General features: G+C 38.2%; 1 protein-coding gene across 5 annotated transcripts in view; it reads right to left on the reverse strand.

The window, feature by feature from the left end:
* The window catches only part of LOC133654306 (ubiquitin carboxyl-terminal hydrolase 19-like), a 54785-nt gene that overhangs the window by 21249 nt on the left and 11946 nt on the right, over window positions 1–21590 (reverse strand). For 3 of the 5 annotated variants that reach the window (XM_062054598.1, XM_062054600.1, XM_062054596.1), the window contains 14 exons: window positions 8806–8934; window positions 8598–8734; window positions 6795–7334; window positions 3993–4371; window positions 3765–3921; window positions 2566–2637; window positions 2333–2448; window positions 1918–2156; window positions 1655–1847; window positions 1405–1538; window positions 1163–1321; window positions 975–1085; window positions 421–531; window positions 243–344 (listed from right to left, as the gene is read on the reverse strand). In XM_062054598.1, coding sequence (XP_061910582.1) covers window positions 243–344; window positions 421–531; window positions 975–1085; window positions 1163–1321; window positions 1405–1538; window positions 1655–1847; window positions 1918–2156; window positions 2333–2448; window positions 2566–2637; window positions 3765–3921; window positions 3993–4371; window positions 6795–7334; window positions 8598–8734; window positions 8806–8934 — 2579 coding nt within the window. The remainder of the gene's footprint in view (window positions 1–242; window positions 345–420; window positions 532–974; window positions 1086–1162; window positions 1322–1404; window positions 1539–1654; window positions 1848–1917; window positions 2157–2332; window positions 2449–2565; window positions 2638–3764; window positions 3922–3992; window positions 4372–6794; window positions 7335–8597; window positions 8735–8805; window positions 8935–21590) is intronic. The other 2 variants (XM_062054599.1, XM_062054597.1) reach the window with 1 other exon arrangement.

Genomic DNA, 21590 nt, shown 5'->3' on the forward strand with positions numbered 1-21590 from the left:
CTTGATTACTAAAATAATTGCTAGCGAGCTGCTGCGGCATTTTCACTCTGCTTTTAATTGACTTCTTGGTAGGAATACGCTCTGTGTGACCTCTATGTGCTAGTACCTAGGGCGACAGCAAGCAGACAGGACGTCACGTGCAACCGAGCAATTTTTACAATATGCCCAGGGCCAATTTAAAGTGGACTGCAGGTCGAAAATGGCCCCAGCCCTTTGGACACCCCAGTTGTAAGAGATCTAACCTCTGCCAGTCGAAGGTTCTCAGGCTTGACTCTAACACTCCTGGAGATGGCTTCAAGGACTTCTGCGGTGCTGGAGTTCTCTTTGCTCACACTCACCAAGAACTGACACGGTCATACAAAATGTAGTAAAGAAAAATCCTTTTTTGGGATTGTTTGGAATAGTTATTTCTAATCTCACCTTAATGGGTTTTTTATGCGGCTCCTTGGCGAAGTAGAAAACCGAAAGCACCTTTTGTTTCTGCGGCAACGGGACAGGCAGGTAGAGGAAGGGGTCAAAGGTTATAGACACCTGAGGAATGAGACGAGAGGATATTTTGATTACTGCAAAAAAAAAAAGGATTTATTCTTTTAACCCTTGCGCCTAAAATGGGCATTAACATGTGTTCCCTGCTGTCCTTTCCAAGGTTTCTCATAGTCATTCACATCGACGTCCCACTGGGTTGTGAGTTTTTCCTTGCTCTTATGTGGGCTCTGTACCGAGGATGTCGTTGTGGCTTGTGCAGCCCTTTGAGACACTTGTGATTTAGGGCTATATAAATAAACATTGATTGATAAACATTGATAAGGTTAGTGTCTGAAATTTTGCTAGGGAGTTTTTAAAATAAAATTGTATTGTGTTTTTGAATGCAATGTTGAGCGGATACCTTTTGGATCCTAAGAGTAAGTGTGTATAGTTCATCTTAAGGCTGCTCAAGGGTTAAAGAATACATGTAAAAAGTACAGTAGCATTACCTTGGAGCATGTAGGGCAGACAAGCTTGGATTTGAACTGGCCTTGGAAGAGGTCTACGATGAACGAGTCATTTCTCATCTTGTGCCTCTGCCAAGCCTCCTCTGCCACCATCTTCAAAGAACGCAACCGAAATGGTATGCAGAGTTTTGGGAAAAACGCCACGACATGATTTTTTCCAGACTCCTTACCTCGTCCAAGCGACCATCTGAGTCCACCGTCTCCGTGTACGGTTTATTCTGAATGCGGTTCAAGTCCTCGTGGAGGCCGTCAAGCAAAAAAGCCATGAACTCCTGGGCGTCATGCTGGGCATAGCCAGTAAACTGACTGGCTTTACTGGCCACAATTGCCTATGTATATCATGGCCCAAGCAGAGAATGATGATGCTGACTTTGCAATACTATGCAAAACACTTGTAGAGACGATATGGTACCTTGAGCTTAGAGGGTTGGAAGGCATGGTGCGTTCCTTTCCACAGGGCCCTAAGCAGCACAGCAAAGCCAATAGCTAGCCTGCCTCCTGTTCCAAGCGGATTATTGCAGTTGATTTCTGCCTCAAATCCCCGATCTACATGAGACCAAAAGGAATAACATTCAATTTTGGTGGACAAAAACATTATGGTGAAATGACAGTCAATATTCCCAAGTAAAACATTGCACTGTAAAGAAGCGTCAGCAAAGTACCATGAAAGTAATCCCTGAGCTCTCTGGTGTTGGACAGGGATTGGATGACGCTGTTCATGAAGCAAGTGTTTCCCAGGTTGACCAATCCCGTGAAACCGGGCATGCACACTTTTTTCTCCTCCTCCTCTTCGTTGTGCTCATTGCTAGCGGGATGAGCATGGGACATAGGCTGCACCATGCAAGTCGGCTTAGGCTGAGTTATAAAACATGAATATCAAAACACAAATCACCCAAAGCAACAGCATGAACGTTTGCCAACTCACTGTCGTTACAGTGGGCTCCGATTTTGTAATGGCAACATGGTCTGACACAGTACGAGAGGCCACGGTTTCCAGACCGCTATCTTCCACTCTGGGCGGGGCCTTTAGGGGTTTTGGTTTCTCTTCACCAACCCTGGGGGGCTCCTCCTTGGCTGGCAGGCTATGCTGGCTGCTGCCTGGTTGGCTCTTTTCCATGCAGGCGGGGCTAGAGGGCACAGCCACCTTGGCGCCACCCACTGCACCTTAAACAGAGGAGAAAGCACCTTGTGGTTATAAGAAAGGACAGTGGATCTTTTACCCTCCATGCAAACCACAAAAGGTATGCTGCTCATATCGGTTTCCTTATTGTGACTAGCTAAAACAGACAACACCTCTTTAAAAAATCCACACTTCTACAAGCGGATGCCCGGCAGCAGACCTTGTGTGGCGGGGGCTTCTAGACCCTCCCATCTTTGGCTGTGCCTCTTTTTCAAAGTGATGTCCACTCGGGCCGCAGTGAAGGAGTAGCTGCACAGCTCAGGCTGTATCAGGTTTCTGCAGTGAGCACAGGACAGACACTCATGGACGGGTTGGATTGAAAAACAAGCATCAAACATTCTCTGTTACCTCTAGTTTTTTTTTAAGCTCGTTTTGGACCTTAGACATATTTACCTGAGTTTGACTTGCCACTTGAAAACACTGTTTGGTCCGCAGTCCGGGTGAAGCCGAAGAAAATTTGCATCACTAACAAAAGGAAGAGGTAGAAGCCAAGTCATTGGATTCTTAATAATAATATTTTTTAAATTAAAACATATATATATATATATATATATATATATATATATATATATATACACTGTATATACATATATATATACTGTATATACATATATATCTATACACACACACATATACATATATATATATATACACATACACACACATATACACATGTATATACATATATATGCACATACATATACAGTATATTCATATATATATATATATATTCATATATATGTATATATATTTATATATGTATACATATGAATATATATATATTCATATTTATATATGCACATACATATACATATATATATATTCATATATATATATATATATATGAATATATATATATTCATATATATATATATATTCATATATATATAAATATATATACAGTATATATATATATATGTATAAATTCATGTGTATGTGTATATATTAGGGCTGCAACAATTAATCGATTAAATCGATTAAAATCGATTATAAAAATAGTTGCCGATTAATTTAGTCATCGATTCGTTGGATCTATGCTATGCGCAGAGGCTTTTTTTTTTAAATAAACCTTTATTTATAAACTGCAACATGTACAAACAGCTGAGAAACAATAATCAAAATAAGTATGGTGCCAGTATGCTGTTTTTTTTTCCAATAAAATACTGGAAAGGATAGAAATGTAGTTTGTCTCTTTTATCCGATTATTAATCGATTAATCGAAGTAATAATCGACAGATTAATCAATTATCAAATGAATCGTTGGTTGCAGCCCTAGTATATATATATATATATATATATATATATATATATATATATATATATATATATATATATATATATATATATATATATATATATATATATATATATATATACATATATATATATACACACATGAATTTATACATACATACATATATATATATATATACACACACACACACATGAATTTATATATACATATATATATACATATATATATATATATGTATACACACACACACACACACACACACACACACACACACATATATATATATATATATATATATATATACATACATTTTTTTTTAAAGGTTACAATATAGTACCTTGTCTGGAAGATGAAGGTGAAGTCCTGCTCCCTGAAAAGGACCTTGGCTGTACTCCTGCAGATGCCCTTCATGTAGATGTTCACCACCATCAAGTCTGTGCCTTTCTCGTACGAGTTGTTCTTCACATTTTGCACATTTACCATGGACTCTTGTGCTGTGGCGAGTTGATACGTAAATCACTAAAATCATTTTCAGGACCGTTACAGAGACGTTGTCAAGACTAACCTTCCTGTGGCTGTATGATAAGAGGTGGCTCGTCTTTGGACTGGTCGCGCTTCTCCTCTCCATCACAGCTGCTCTGCATCTGGGCCAGACCCTCCTCCGATGGCTCTTGTTTGGCTGGCACTGACGCTGCTCCGCTTGAATCCGGTTGCTGGTTTGTTTGAGTATCCTGCATTGATTCTTGCTCCAAGGACATTTTCTCTGATTCTGAGTCTGAGTCACTTATGTCCATGCCCCTTTCTGGAGCACACACGGGGTGGTTTGAGCCCAAAGTTTTGAGGGAGTCACTTGTGTTTGCAGGAGGAGCTGCTGGTTGCTTTTTACGATCCCCTGTTCCCGACTTGTCCCCTGTGACTGAAGAGACATGTTGTTGCTCCACCACCTGAATAGAAAAACACAATGAGCGCATTAATCAACTGCAGCCTCCAAGGTAGTTGTATCAATACTAGGGGTGAACGGTTCACAAAATCCAAGGTAGGGTTGCCCAATATAGACAATATAAATAATATATAAATATGGCTGACGATAGAGTTATTAATATTAATGTAATATCGTGATAATGGATGTTGACACATTCTAGCTGTGTTTTATCTAACTAATTTGAAACAGACAAGCGGACAACCGCACCCTTTTTTGTTATTGTTTACAAACTTAGAAAACATGTCACTGGCCACAGGATGGCTTTAAAGGCAAAAACCAAAAGATCTAAATCAGAGCCAATAGTAGGAAATCATTTAAATGGAATTATTACACTGTGTTTTGTCTTGATTATGATTAGAAATTGAATCATTCAATGATCTTGAAATGTTTATGTATTAGTATCAGCATTGGTATGATCAATACTGCCCCTGTAATACTTGGTATTTGATAAATACCCAAATTTGTAGTATCACCCAAAACTAATGTAAAGTATCCAAACAACAGAAGAATAAGTGTGTAATACATTTTAACTAACGTGTAGATAAAACCATGTTACAACAGAAAGTAACCACCTAAAACAGTAAATGAATAACTACCAGTAGATTAATAAAATATTAGAGAAAACAGTACAACCGGATATTATGTAATGTGTTACTGCATAGTTTCAGCAGCTAAATTAGGAACCTTTGTAACCCATATTGAAATGGTTCTACTATCATTTATATACCAAAACTACATATGGATTTTAGGACATATCGCCCATCCACGGCTTATTTCTTTATCACAGTTTTTGGTTTGGCGTACATTGTTCATCTTTTTAACAGCTCAAAATACATATATTGTAATAATCCACCATCTATTACTGTTTATCAGTTGTGGTGCTGACAAAAATAAAACTTAAAAATGGCTCGTAAAGCTCTGACTTTTGAATTAGTGTAAACAAATATTGTAACGGGCAGCACAGTGGTGCATTGGTTAGTGCAGGGGTGTCAAACTCATTTTAGATGGGGGGCCACATGGAGAAAAATCTACTCCCAAGTGGGCCGGACTGGTAAAATCACGGCACGATAACTTAAAAATAAAGACAACTTCAGATTGTTTTATTTCTTTAAAAATAGAACAAGCACATTCTGAAATTGTACAAATCATAAAGTTTTTTTTTTTTCTACAATTACCTGTTGCGGTTAATAGTATATATACTTTTTTTGTCGTTATTTATATTTTCTGAATAAATTATGTGATAATGTTCATCAGTCAACTCATTGGTGTTCATTTTCAATCTATCAAGATAAAACAATTATATCAAAATCAAATTACAAGATGTTATTTATGCAGTTTGATCATTTTCCTCGACTGATGTACTAACATCATGAGGTTTATTTTGTACATATGTAGCATCATCTACAAAGATACAAAGAATTGCTATTGTGCCATCTAGTGGACACATTTAGAACAGCTGTTTCTTTCATTCAAAAATGTCAGGTTCATTTTTATACTTTGCAAACTCATCCCGCGGGCCGGATAAAACCTGTCCGCGGGCCTGATCCGGCCCTCGGGCCGTACGTTTGACACCCCTGGGTTAGTGCATGTGCCTCACAATACGGAGGTCTTAAATTCAATCCTGGGATCAGGATCTTTCTGTGTGGAGTATACATGTTCTCCCCATGAGTGCGTGGGTTCCCTCCGGGTACTCCGGCTTCCTATCACCTCCAAAAGACATGCACCTGGGGATAGGTTGATTGGCAACACTAAATTGGCCCTAGTGTGTGAATGTGAATGTGAGTGTGAATGTTGTCTGTCTGTCTGTGTTGGCCCTGCGATGAGGTGGCGACTTGTCCAGGGTGTACCCCGCCTTCCGCCCGAATGTAGCTGAGATAGGCTCCAGCACCCCCCGCGACCTCAAAAGGGACAAGCGGTAGAAAATGGATGGAAAATGTGTAACTGTACAAACAGTATAACCACATTATATACCATCAGCCTTATCGGCACTAGAGTTTTATTGGTTTAAATCAAAACAAAAATAATGTAAACAGAGGGATAGCATAAGGTTTTGCCCTTTCCAAGTTTGACTTAGGGTGAATGAGATGTGTTTTCAGTGGAATAAGCCGGGTTCTACTGTATTCCAAAACAAAATATTTATGGTATTTTTATATTCTGCAATTTTTACCAGGCCAGATTTCTCAAAAAGGCTCTAAAACATAATTTTAAAGAGCACAATTTATGAAATATCAAACTCCCAGTATAAGATAACCTGTCTGTTTACTAGGGGGAAATAGTATTTGGGTCACTATGGTATATCACAACAAAGTGCAGACCCCATGCTCAGGAACATTATTAAAGTAAGTTTCCATCAGGTGTGACGATTGAGCAGGAATCTTTACTCACCTGAGATTTGTTGGTATTGCTGGCAGTAGCAACAAACTGTTTATGTTCTTCCACGCTACCTAATCTGTCCACACTTTTGTCTCCATCACTGTGTTTTGTTTGAGGGTGCTCAACAGCAGGCAAGTATGCATGTGAGGTTCTGGTCTGGACTGAGTCAGTAGTAGACTTGGCCTCCTTGGATGTCCTCGGAGGATGTGCAGTGGTGCGCTTGGCACTGGGTTCTTGAGACTGCTGGCTGCCTTTCTGAACCGAGGCGGGTTTAGGTGAAGCAGACCTGTCGGCCCCGGATGCTTCTGTTGTCTGCACCACTGTAGAGTCCGTGGAGATTTTCTCACACCCTTGTTTGTTTTTCAGCTGGCGTTTGACACCTCGTTCAGCTTTGAAGCGTGATGCACTGTGTGAAGGGGAAGAGGAAGCCTGAGGCAGAGGTGACGGGGAGGACTTGAGCTTATCTGACGACTCTGGAGCAATTGGCCTTGTCTCCGGCTCCTTGGTATTTTTGGTCTCTGGGGGTGGGCCCTCTTTCTCCTTCTTGTTGGACTATAAATGGAGGAGAAAAAATATATATACGTATATTTATAGATATATACGTTTATAAAAAAGTGTGTGTGTGTGTATATATATATATATATATATATACTATATATATGTGTGTGCGTGTGTGCGTTCTTGTATTTCTATCCTTTTTGAGACATCAACAAGGAAAAGTACCTTTCATATGAGGAGCGGTGAACAAGTTAGGACCAAAATCATGGTCCCAATACGGAAAACCATTGCATCTAATAGAGCCAAATACTAGAGTCTGTGAACATTGCTCCAAAGTCAGGATTTTTTGTTGATTTAATGTGCATACAAAATTAAACATTGACAGGTGCAAAGACAGCAATATACGATAAAGCAAGACGGCAGCTAAAGAAGGATTTCCCTATTCATCCCTGAAAAAACCCGTCAGGTGAACAGCTGATTTTACAACTTCCAGGGCTGACGTTAAGACAACCCGCGTCCCATATGTGACCATAGGATGAACAAATACACTACGGTACTAAGACTATAGTGGCCCTTTAACAGTTAGCTTCTACAGCTGGGTTGGCCAAAGTGCGGCACAGGGGCCATCTGTGGTCTGTGACTCGTTTGTCATTGGCCTTAAGCATATTACAAAAAACAATAAATAGAGATCTCATTAGCACCCCTGGTGGTGAAATCTATCAAAATTAGGGTGGTCCCAAAAAGGAGGGATTTTTTTCAAATTGACTGTGTGTCGGTTTTAAAAGTGCTCCCCCTCTGGCCAACATGTGTAATAACAAGTGTGTGTAAGACATTGAAATACGTCCCTTTGGCCAAAATTAATTAAAAAAAGAAATAAATAATATGTATATAGAGACATACTGTCATAACTAAAGATTAGAAAAAATTACAAACAAAAAATTAAATTTTTTTCTTTTTTTACAAAAAGTTTACATTTTTAAATCTGGATAGTTCATATATATTATTAATGTTGTAAATACAAATCTTTATATATCTAGAAAGGGTGGTCCTAAAGAGGTAGGCATTTTTCAGAGGTCTCAAGAAGGTAAGAAATACAAGAATGTGTGTGTGTGTGTGTGTGTGTGTGTGTGTGTGTGTGTGTGTGTGTGTGTGTGTGTGTGTGTGTGTGTGTGTGTGTGTGTGTGTGTGTGTGTGTGTGTGTGTGTGTGTGTGTGTGTGTGTGTGTGTGTGTGTGTGTGTGTGTGTGTGTGTGTGTGTGTGTGTGTGTGTGTATCCTGTTTAAGCAATAAATCTTTGTCAAATATTTAGCTGGCTTACTTTTAGTGAAGGCCAAATATGAAAAGGAATCTTCTTGTGCAGAATGACCAAGAGGAAACCTCCCTTCTCCTTGTACTGGAGCCGACTACAGGAGGCCTCTATTTCCTCCTGTAAGTAGCACGACCACTGGCGCTCATCTGAAAATAAAGAGGAGTCACTTTCTTTTCCTACTCAAGTTTTGTTTGTGTTACCTAAAAGACAACGTTACCTGGGAAGCGCACATGGCAGTGAGTATCGGTAAAGGTTGTGTTGACATCCTCGATCCTTTGCACACTTTCACCACAGCGCAGCTTGATGATCACTTCACTGGCGTTTTGTTTCCAGTCCACAAACACATCTAGAAAACACAATCACAACAAACGTATTTAGGGTTTGGTACTGAATTTGATACTTTTATAGGCAACGACCAAATACAGTCGGTACTACCGGTTGTTGAATAATGTAAAATCAAAAGGTGCCATTTTTTGATACCTTTGTTGCGCGTCATGTGTGGTTGTAGACTTAACAAGGAGCACTCAGGGCGGACTCAGCCAAACTCCCTTTAAGTAGTGTTGCCATTTTCAACACCAACATGATAGGCTCCAGCACCCCCCGCGACCCCAAAAGGGAGAAAACGGAAATAAATGGATGGATGGAACATACTAAGTATACTTGGTAGAAAGTGCTTGATAGCAAGTAAAGTAAGGCTCCACCCTTCCAAAATGCGCTAGCTTAACGCTAATTTACATTAGATTTGCCATAGACGGGCTCTACTATCCGCATTAGCGATTTCACATGGCTTTTTAAAGGCCTACTGAAACCCACTACTACCGACCACGCAGTCTGATAGTTTATATATCAATGATGAAATCTTAACATTATAACACATGCCAATACGGCCGGGTTAACTTATAAAGTGACATTTTAAATTTGCCGCTAAACTTCCGGTTCGAAACGCCTCTGAGGATGACGTATGCGCGTGACGTAGCCCGACGAACACGGGTATGCCTTCCACATTGAAGCCGGTACGAAAAAGCTCTGTTTTCATTTCATAATTCCACAGTATTCTGGACATCTGTGTTCGTGAATCTGTTTCAATCATGTTCATTGCATTATGGAGAAGGAAGCCAAGCAAGCAAAGAAGAAAGTTGTCGGTGCGAAATGGACGTATTTTTCGAACGTAGTCAGCCACAACAGTACACAGCCGGCGCTTCTTTGTTTACATTCCCGAAAGATGCAGTCAAGATGGAAGAACTCGGATAACAGAGACTCTAACCAGGAGGACTTTTGATTTGGATACACAGACGCCTGTAGAGAACTGGGACAACACAGACTCTTACCAGGATTACTTTGATTTGGATGACAAAGACGCAGACGTGCTACTGTGAGTATGCAGCTTTGGCTTTTTTTTGCGTATGTACGTAACTTTTTTAAAATATATAAGCTTTATGAACCTTGGGTTAGGTGAACGGTCTTTTGGGCTGAGTGATTGTGTGTGTTGATCATGTGTTTGAATTGTATTGGCGTGTTCTATGGAGCTAGGAGCTAGCAGAGGAGCTAGGAGCTAGCATAACACGTACCGTACCGTAAGTGCGCGTCACGTACGTAACTTTTTAAAAATATATAAGCTTTATGAACCTTGGGTTAGGTGAACGGTCTTTTGGGCTGAGTGATTGTGTGTGTTGATCGGGTGTTTGAATTGTATTGGCGTGTTCTATGGAGCTAGGAGCTAGCAGAGGAGCTAGGAGCTAGCATAACAAACACGCAGGTGTTATTATGCAGGATTAATTTGTGGCATATTAAATATAAGCCTGGTTGTGTTGTGGCTAATAGAGTATATATATGTCTTGTGTTTATTTACTGTTGTAGTCATTCCCAGCTGAATATCAGGTACCGTGAGTATGCAGCCTTGGCTGCTAAACATTCGATAACTTGACCGTATGTGCGCGTCACGTACGTAACTTTTTAAAAATATATAAGCTTTATGAACCTTGGGTTAGGTAAACGGTCTTTTGGGCTGAGTGATTGTGTGTGTTGATCAGGTGTTTGAATTGTATTGGCGTGTTCTATGGAGCTAGGAGCTAGCAGAGGAGCTAGGAGCTAGCATAACAAACACGCAGGTGTTTTTATGCAGGATTAATTTGTGGCATATTAAATATAAGCCTGGTTGTGTTGTGGCTAATAGAGTATATATATGTCTTGTGTTTATTTACTGTTGTAGTCATTCCCAGCTGAATATCAGGTCACCCCCGGCTCTCACAGCATCTTCCCTATCTGAATAGCTTCAACTCCCCACTAGTCCTTCACTTGCACTTTACTCATCCACAAATCTTTCATCCTCGCTCAAATTAATGGGGAAATTGTCGCTTTCTCGGTCCGAATCTCTCTCACTTCATGCGGCCATCATTGTAAACAATAGGGAACTTTGCGTATATGTTCAACTGACTACGTCACGCTACTTCCGGTAGGTGCAAGCCTTTTTTTTATCAGATACCAAAAGTTGCAATCTTTATCGTCGTTGTTCTATACTAAATCCTTTCAGCAAAAATATGGCAATATCGCGAAATGATCAAGTATGACACATAGAATAGATCTGCTATCCCCGTTTAAATAAAAAAAATTCATTTCAGTAGGCCTTTAAACAACTGTAAATTTGGTAATAAAAACATCAACTAAGATGAATGTTACAATCAAACAGTATTGTACTGCATTGGTTCACATGTGAACGGTACACATCCCTAAACATATTAATCCAATCCACTTTATTTATATAGCACATTTACACAACAAGAATGTTTCCAAAGTGCTGCACAGCCATGTTAAAAACAATATTAAAAACAATATTATGCTACACCAATGACTGAATAAAAACAAAAAATAAATGAATAGAAAACCAATATAAAAAACAATATAAAAAATAAATATGATTATGATATTACACATTCTGGTACCCACAATCGTAATACGGACAAACAACTTGAAAACACGCACACACAGCTCTGATTACACACACACACACACACACACACACACACACACATTCATTGCGATACAGAGACACACATTAGTACACAGACACGTGAATTGGATTACAGACGCACAGATTGAGATAAGTATTTGCAAATAATTTTGCTACAATAATACTTCCATTGAAGTGTAGTTATCAATTTAAAATGGCAATACTAACCGCAAGGCTCGAATTTAACCACGGCAACCGCAGCAAGGGCTGCGACTTCCCTTGTGACTTGCCGTAATGCCCTAAAAAATTGACAAAGCATTGATGGCAAGAACATGCCGACACCGCCCTTGACTTTTTACTTGTTAATGGACTAGGGATGTAATGATAAACGGTATAAAGATAAACCGCGGTAAAATTCCAGAAGGTTAATAATACTGTTTACATTTTTAATTACAGAAAAGATGTAATTTATTAATGCATTTTAGGTACCTGCTTACTTCCTGAATACTGAAGCGCCGTAGTATCTGCGCATGCGCACTAGAGCCGCTCAGCTGGGGAAATATGGCTGCGACTTCATGGAATTTGTTTCCTCCGAGCTAGGGGAGCCAATCGCTTCGTTTCAAAAAATATTTGATGTTGCAGTTTCATTTTGAACGTGCAGCGAGCGTCTTTCCGTCATCTGCTGGGACTGAGAATTACCACGAAGCAGGCTGTGTCGGGAACGTTGCCACAACTTGTTTATAAAGTCTGTAGTTTGTTCACTGGGATGGTCACTCGTCCTTTAATTCAACTGCTAACTTTGTTAATGTTCTAATAACATCAATACTAGCTCAAATCTTTTGTCATTTCATCGAATTGAACGCTGGCTGAGTTGTCGGTGAGGCACAAAGATTGCGTGTTAAATGTGAGAGGTATCACTCTTTATTTTTGTAGCCAAACTGTTGCACTGAAGTACATGGTTGTTGTTGAAGAACAAAGCTTGTTTGTTTAACTTTATCGTCATTAGCCAAACTGCTTCATGATTTATATTGATATCAAAAAGTAAAAGCCATGTTTTTTTTTACATTGTGTTTTTTTTCATTCCACAAAGTAATTACTTTAATAACCATTAATGTGACATAGCATTTTGTTAATGTTTTATGGTATATAATTAATTCCTATACGACTGATTTCTGCTCAAACTCTCAATGGATCTGTCCATATACAGCATGGACATGTACACACGTAAGTACACGTATGCACCGTATTTTCCGGACTATAAGGCGCATCGGATTATAAGGCGCACCTTCAATGAATGGCCTATTTTAAAACGTTGTTCATATATAAGGCGCACCGCATTATAAGGCGCATAGAATAGACGCTACAGTAGAGAATGGGGTTATGTTATGCATCCCGTAGTTGCGAGACCTGTTGTGGCTAAATATTGGTCAATACGGTACATAACTTAAAAAATACCTCTCTCTATGAAAATTTAAAAATAGAGATAAAACAGTGTTTCCCACACATTCATTTATTTGTGGCGGCCCGCCACGAAAGAATTACGTCCGCCACAAATAAAATAAAAAATTAAAAATATATTAAAAATGTTTTAAAAATAAATAAAATTAAAAAATATATATATATTTTTTTGTCCTCTCCAGCTTCTCAGGGAAATCATATAGTTGATGTAGATGCCCATATCGGCTGTTCAGATTTACTTTACAAACGAGAAGTGTAGGATACTTCTCTTGTTGCCTTATTTGTATTTGACTTTATTAAATATATTTATAATAGAAACACAACATGTGTATACCTGTATAACAAAGGGTGCAAAGTCTGCAGGGAGTAGGAAACACATGGTTAAGTGTAGGGAGTAAAACTGATGGCAGTCTAAAGTTCAAGATTTTTGGAGCTCTTTGTTCAGTGGATCAGATGTTTGATGAAGCTCTGTGTCTATCTACCACCACTACTGTTTTCTGTTTATTTGTTACTGACTGTGGCAGGACACCTCTGCCTCTGTTTCACTTTATGTTGCTGGTAAATAATATGGTTGTAGTAGTAGGCTAAAGTTAAATTATTTAGTATGCACTAATTAAAGAGGCAGAGCTTTATGAGACATTTTAGCTTTATTATTTTATAAGATATATTTTTTGTAAAAACCACAATTAATAAATATATTTCAGTGAATAACTTATTGTTCAAATCTGTATATAAATATGTACATAAAGTGTTGTAATTATATTGTAAAACGGATGGATGGATGTCTGTTTAAAACAAAACTGTTATTATTAATTAGTAAGTATACATTTTTTGAGCCTTTTTAGAGAAAATCACATCATTGTAGTAAATTATGCAAATTACTCGATGATGTCATGGTGACCACGCCCTTAGCCACGCGCCCACCGCCACAGGTATCTTGGCAGTTTATGGGAAACACTGTAAAGGCATCATGTAATAAAAAAATATGACACTGATCCTATTAATGAACAAAAACAAATATTTGTCTTTAAATATATAGATCTAGAATCTAGAGCATTTTTATTAGATATTACAAATAACATGATGGCATCGCATTCACACCATAACACTGTTTTACCAAACATAATGAATAACAATGATTAATAATCGTGATTTCAAAATTGATTAAAAGAAAATCTTAATTATTATTTTGCTCATAACCGTGCAGTCCTATGTGTAAGACTTGACCTCATACATTAACACTAATCTATATTGACAAAAAGTGCAGTTACGTCTTATGTCAAAAGAGTATATATATACACATATACCACGGTGCCCTTCCAACTTGCCTTGGTGCCCTAAAATATGTGCCCTCCTTTAAGGCAACACTTACCTTGACCTTAAAAAGTAAAAATTTGAGGCCTGTAAACGTTGTTAGTTTTAACGCACTTATCTTTATTACCGTTCATCGTTACATCCCTAGTAGGTGCTTGATTTTGCTTCATGTTTTGCCAAGGAATTCACTGTTGATATCAGTGCTTTATGGTAACGTGTCCATTTGTCATCCAGTTCCTTTATTGCTAGTTCAGCTATAAACAAATATAAAAAGAGAGTCTCTTTTTTACCAAAAGGCCATTGTCACATGCAGATTTATTTTCCAACCATAATAGTTTAAGTAAACAGAGGGTCACCCACAGCAACATATATTAACCCAGTGGTTCTCAAACTTTTTTTGTCATCCCCCACTTTGGACAACGGGGAGTTTTCAAGCCCCACCTGCCCCCATCGCCCCAACAGAACGCTAATGCCAAGCTTAACATTTTCAAATTTATCGAACATCAAGTAACATCAAGTTTTATACATTCAAACTCAATAACATAAAATAAAATCAAGTTCAATAATAAATAAAATAACTGTGCAGCTGTGGTATAACTTGCATCAAGTTCAATATCAAATAAAATAACTTGCATCAATTCAATAATAAACAAAACAAAAGTGTTATAACTTGCATCAAGTTCAATAATAAATCAAAAAAGTGTTATAACTTGCATCAAGTTCAATAATAAATCAAAAAAAGTGTTATAACTTGCATCAAGTTCAATAATAAATCAAATAAAAGTGTTATAACTTGCATCAAGTTCAATAATAAATCAAATAACTTGCATCAAGTTCAATAATAAATGAAAATAAAAGTGCCACTTTGCAATCTTTGCCAAAAAAAGGAGGACAGGGCAAGTGAACATGAGTTTTACAGTACTCCAGCATTAGTGGCTGCAATGAGCCTGTTTTGCACTGCACAGCTTTTCAAATCGGGGTTGCAGGCTTGACACTGCCACTGTTAAAACCTCATTGAATTCGGGGCTGAGCTGCCTTGACGCGAGTGTTTCCCGGTGAATGACACGTTGTGTCCAATGCGCATTTGGCGCAACCCTCTTTATTAGAGCCTGCAGCCCGTTTCTTGACTTTGCCATGCGCGCCATCAGAGCAAAAGCCCACACAGTTTTCCCATTTAAGGTCGTGTTCTTTGAGGAAACTGTCCATTATCTTGAACAGCTCATCAGCAGTGGCTCTATTTTTTATGTATTTGCAAAACAGCAAATCCTCGCACGGTGACTCGCCATTCACAAAGCTTCCGCTTAGCCCCGCCCCCATTAGTTACTGTTGCTATGTCAGTAAACTTTCGCTCCTACCTAGAAATGTAAAGCCTACAGGAAAAATAAGTAATTTACATGTATCTATATAGCGGATTTCACAGACAGAATCACAAAGTGATTTACAGTGTGTATAGAAAATGAAAGCATAGTAAAAAAAAAAATCAAAGAATATAATAATAAAAAAATTTAAAAAATCAAAGTGAAATTTCCTCCCGTTCCTCGCGCCCCACCTGTCATGTCTCTATTCCCCACCAGTGGGGCGCGCCCCACACTTTGAGAAACGCTGTATTAACCACATCCTGGGGATGTGTTTTAGTTGTGAAAATATGATCAATATGTAAACACAGCCCAGGGACAACCGACGGTCCCAAAACGCCATTTGCTTTATACCAGTTTGTATTGTAGATCCATACAGTACTACAATATTTGCAACAACAAATGTTTTTTTTTTCTGTTTTAAGCAGAGCCACATTGAAATATCTCAATATTCATTAGTTGCATTACATACTACCTAAGAAATGAACATTTATTTCCTGTTTTCATTTCTTTCACAACTTGTTTAGGAAGCAAACTAACTGGTTTTAAACGACTTCCGCCCTCCGAAATGTATTATTATGGCTCCATTCATTGCTTCAAGGTCAAAACACACTTACCTTTTTAACAGAATTAATATTACAGTCCGCGGCGCCAGTATGATTCAAATTGAACACTTAAGCATTAAAATACTGGCATTCACGCTATTCTAAGTACTAGGACAGTTAAATTTACAAGTACAACAAATATTTGCCATTTCTCAAAGTAGAAACTCAACTGCCTTGACGCTCAAACAAGTAGCCAGGCCCAGTCTAATCAGAGTGGATACAAATAAACAGCCGACCGTGGTGCACCTGCTCGCACTCATTCAGGCCATGCCACTGCACTCGCATGCTCAAGCTGCGCAATCAAAGCAGCAACCGCAGAAAGACACATTTAACCGTCAAACACGCTAACCTTTTAAATGGGGAAAAATGTTTCACAACCCCGCAGCAAAAATCACACAGTGAAACAAGGCAAATACCATTTATCATGGCGAGCCCAAAGCTGTGGAAGTAGTTCCAAGTGAAATATCATCCCCGACGTACAGCGTCACAACTTTAGAGAACGCATGTGTGCCTGCTGCTCGTATTTAGTCTGCGCACTAAACTTAAGAGCCTTGACTTTCACTCAGCTCCCTCTCCCTCTAAATGTCAGGACCAACACAATCCTTTTGAGCTCGTTGCAGTTCCTTGTGTCACAGCAGCTTTCCTGCCATGCACTCATAAAGCAACACACACACACAAACAGCAAATGGAAAAAAAAGTTCTGATGCGGGTCCACTAAAACTGTGTTTCCCCTTAGAGCTTTGAGGGCATGGAGTGGGGACATTTGTGACATCAACTCGCTCCTTTGCAGTTATACTGTATATGATCAGATGCTGGTCAGATGAGACCAAAATAGAACTCTTTGGCATAAATTGGACTCTATGGGGTTTGGTTGCAGAGGAATGCTCAATGTGGTAATACAACATTTCAAAAAATATTTAAAATAATCTACAAAGTCAAAACAAACCGAATGATCACTAAAATTAAGACTTGTCATTTAACCCTTTGGGTAGTTTTGACGTAATTATCCGCCTGTAAAATCAGTCCAGCTGATAACATTGGAGCCAATTGTAGAAAATTATAATTTTAATATTTAATTTATATGGTGACCCCGCCATATTGTTTTTTTGTCTGATTGTGATCAAAAATGTTATCATTCAATGATTTTGAATTACCATTATCAGCATTGAAATGGCCGATATTGCCCCTATAACTACTTGGTTGTAGATCGCCTAAAACTAATGCTTATAAGGGCGTATAACATTTTTAACAGAAGTGTTGATATAACCATGTTACAAAATAAACTTACCAGATATTAACAGTAACTTAACAGGTAGAGTAGTAAGGTTTGGAAATTACTGGATGTTGCCGCATACATCAACAGCAAAATTAAGAGCCTTGGTAACCCATTTTCAAATGGTTCTATTACCACTTGTATGCCAATTAATAGATTGTGATGTATAAAGGAGGCTGCAATATATATTGCAATGTATATTTTAAGCTGTATCGCCCATCCCTATGTCTAACGTGTAGTAAGCTTGTTCTAACCTAGAATGCAAATATATACCGTATTTTCCGGATTATAAGCCGCTACTTTTTTCCAACACTTTGAACACTGCCCTGCGGCTTCTAAAACGCTGCGGCTAATTTATGGATTTTTCTTTGCTGATAGCCATTTTGTTTTGTATTCAACAAATAGTTTTCATATTACACCGACAGACACTGAATAGGTGTGTTATTGTGTATGCTATGGCGCCATTTTTTCGGATGCGATTGCTTACTACAGGTGGTGGGAGATGAAAATGTACTTCCCGTTTCATGCCTTGAACCGGAAGTAAGACCATTCACAGCAATTCTGCTAGCAATGATTTTCATTTATCACTCCAAGCAACATTTGTAAGTTTTACAATAGAACTAAAACAATTCATACTTACTAAACTGTCCCGAGTGTAATGGCTGTGCATATTTGTACATGCTATCGTAATGTAATCAAGCTCGCATTTTTAGTGTTAGCGAATATGCTAACACGTTTACAAGTGTATGTGTTAGTATTAATAACTTATAATCACATTCTATTTGTATAGTTTCAGTTAAGTAAATTAACCAAAACGTCAGTGTAGAGTTATTAAGTCTGTTTAGCTGATTGGAGAGCAAACTTCCGCAGCTAGTGGGTCCATCATGAAGACTTCTATTTTGTTTGATAAGCCATTTTACTGCCTTGTGACAGGCGCCGTTTGCAAACAATTAAGGTATGTAAACAAACATTTATACAATATTTCGTACCTGTATGTATCTGCAGCTTATTCTGCAGTTCTGTGCGGTAAATATATGTAAAAATATTTTTTTCTTCTTAAATTTGGTGGGTATGGCTTAAATACTAGTGCGCTCCATAGCCCGGAAAATACAGTAATTGAAAAAGCATGTACAAATTCATAAAATAAGATAAATGTAGTCAAATATTTATTGTAATATTTACCAAAAGCCAGACAAGGTTAAGTTACAATTTAACAAAAACAAATAATTTGTCCCATTAAGATTAAAAAGCTATTGTCCACCTTAAAAAAAGATGAATAAATCATCCTTCCCCCCTCTTCCTTTGCAAACAAACTACCATTCATGCTTTGACTGAATACGAGCTTGTTTCCACAAAGAGGATGGTGGTGTCATGTTTACTTAAGCTTTGAAACTCACTGACTCACTGCGCCAAAGGTGCTTACAAATAATAATGTGACGACACAATAACTAAATCAGGCTGACCATTTTTATCATAAATCTGGGTTTACTTGACCTATTTGCGCAATTTCATATGCTCGTTAGCAGTTTGAAGTTTGCATTTTCGACATAAATGTTGAAATGTAGCATCTGTGCGGCTGCGTCATCATTATGCTGAGCCAGCATCTTCTGTGTCTGCAAGGTCAAAGACTCCTCGGAGTTAATGAATGTGATCACTCGACCGTGAACGACACAAGAGTGCAGAAGTGTAAACGCAACACCACGTAGAAGCAGCAATGACATGTCCATGTGTAAGATGAATAAAGCTTTTTGTTTACTGAAAGGACAATGTGCATACCTGCTGTATAGAAAATGTATGCTCAAATGATTTATATTGAGCTCTGGCTAGGGATGGGTAACGTACTTGGTATTTTAATCAAGTTCTGATTAAGGAAAAATCTGATTGGTTTTTGATGCCAATGTTGCCGATAACTATATCGCGATATACGTATTTATATTGGTCGATATCAATAATTATTTATACTTTTTATGACCTTTTTAGCCTGCCAATAAATACAGTACAACAATGTCCAACTTCCCGAGGGTGCTATTTATCAGTGGAGAGTGTGTCTGAGAGCCAGGTATAATGAGCACGGCGAAGGTGATAAAATAATTCAAATAAATGTAAAGTTAATTGCAGATTTGAGACACTAGATAGCAATAGTGTATGAGCTATTACCATATTTTTCGGACTATAAGTGGCATTTTTTCCATAGTTTGGCCGAGGGTGCGACTTATACTCAGGAGCGACTTATGTGTGAAATTATTAACACATTACCGTAAAATATCAAATAATATTATTTAGCTCATTCACGTAAGAGACTAGACGTATAAGATTTCATGGGATTTACCGATTAGGAGTGACAGATTGTTTGGTAAACGTATAGCATGTTCTATATGTTATAGTTATTTGAATGACTCTTACCATAATATGTGACCTGTGCTGGCAAAATGAGCCACAATGAGGAAATTTTAAAAACTGAGTTATTGTTATTTACACATTCTCCATCTGAAGACCTTCAAAATGATATATGGTTTGTTGGAATCAGACAGAAAATGACCGAGTTACATCCGATTGAAGTCGACCAAGTTTGAGGGTCCGTTTTGAGAAAAACCAGCTTAAAGTTTACTGTTCCAGAACAGAATGTTCCAAAACAAAACTCCATAGCAAACATACCTTAAAAGTCCTTGTAGCAACACCAAAATTGCTACAATTAAAGTCAAATCCCATGTCTAAAGGAAAAATATATATTCAACTCTATTGAAAACGGTTATGTACAAAAATTTCAACACTGTTATGTCACAGTTTTTTTGTTCACCGGTCAGTTTGTCAGCTGGTCAGCTGTCCGTAATATTCCTGACCAGCAGCACTAAGAAGATTCGCCGACTGCAGTGAATTTAGCGCACTTGCAACCGCCTGTGTACCCTCTCCACCTTCTAAATCCATTACGGAATGTAAAACAGTCTAACTTATCCACAAAAATAATAATTAAATGTTCGAAAATCACCTTTTTTCATCAAATATTCCGCTCGAATTACTGTGTTGTTTTTCATCAGGGCGCTGCCATGATACCACAATGCACCGCGCGGGGTGATTCAACCAATGAGGGTATGCCTCACAGCGACCGGTGTTCCGGTTAGCAACAAGCCGGATTTGTTTACGTCGGAACAGGTTTAAAAACTCGAATTATGTTGGTTCAGAATGGCGTCATCGGGAATTCCATGCTTATTTTTAGAAAGTAGGTAAACTTGGCGTCACAATGATAGCAAATATGGCTAGGGGGATTCCCCCTTATTGCCGCGAGTGAGCGTTGAAAACACTGGATTTTCTCAAGGAATTTTAACACAAAGGACTAATTTCTGAAGACATACCTCGTACAAAACCTTCAAATAAAGGTGATTTAAGATGTTTTCTTGCTATTTCGATGATTGGGATTGCTAGATTGTGGCTCTATGGACTAATTTTCGTGAAAATCTCAATTTCAACCAAGATAAAAAAAATTCACTTATTTGCCTGTAGGTCAAAATTAGCCTGTGCGTATTCCGACTCATTTTGCCAGCACGGGTCACAAATGTTACGTTAACATACCAGGCACGTTCTCAGTTGGTTATTTATGCCTCATATAACGTACACTTATTCAGCCTGTTGTTCACTATTCTTTATTTATTTTATATTGCCTTTCAAATGTCTATTCTTGGTGTTAGGTTTTATCAAATAAATGTCCCTAAAAAATGCGACTTATACTCCAGTGCAACTTATATGTTTTTTCCTTCTTTATTATGCATTTTCGGCCGGTGCGACTTATACTCCGGAGCGACTTATAGTCCGAAAAATACGGTAAACACTACACAACTTATTAAACTGACACATTGGAAGTGTCAGGATGTTGCCACACTGTCTGCATTAAAACCAACAAAACTAAAAAAAAGTTTCTTATTGAGTTGATATATCAAGATATCACAATTTCTCTTCTCACTCCATGAAGTGAATCCACAGCAAGACAGCGCAACCCCACCCGTGTTGTGAAAGTCGCGTATGTGTGTATGTGCAGTGTGTTGGGTAAGTGACGTC

Source organism: Entelurus aequoreus, linkage group LG07 (assembly GCF_033978785.1).
Source record: "Entelurus aequoreus isolate RoL-2023_Sb linkage group LG07, RoL_Eaeq_v1.1, whole genome shotgun sequence".
NCBI lineage: Eukaryota > Metazoa > Chordata > Actinopteri > Syngnathiformes > Syngnathidae > Entelurus > Entelurus aequoreus.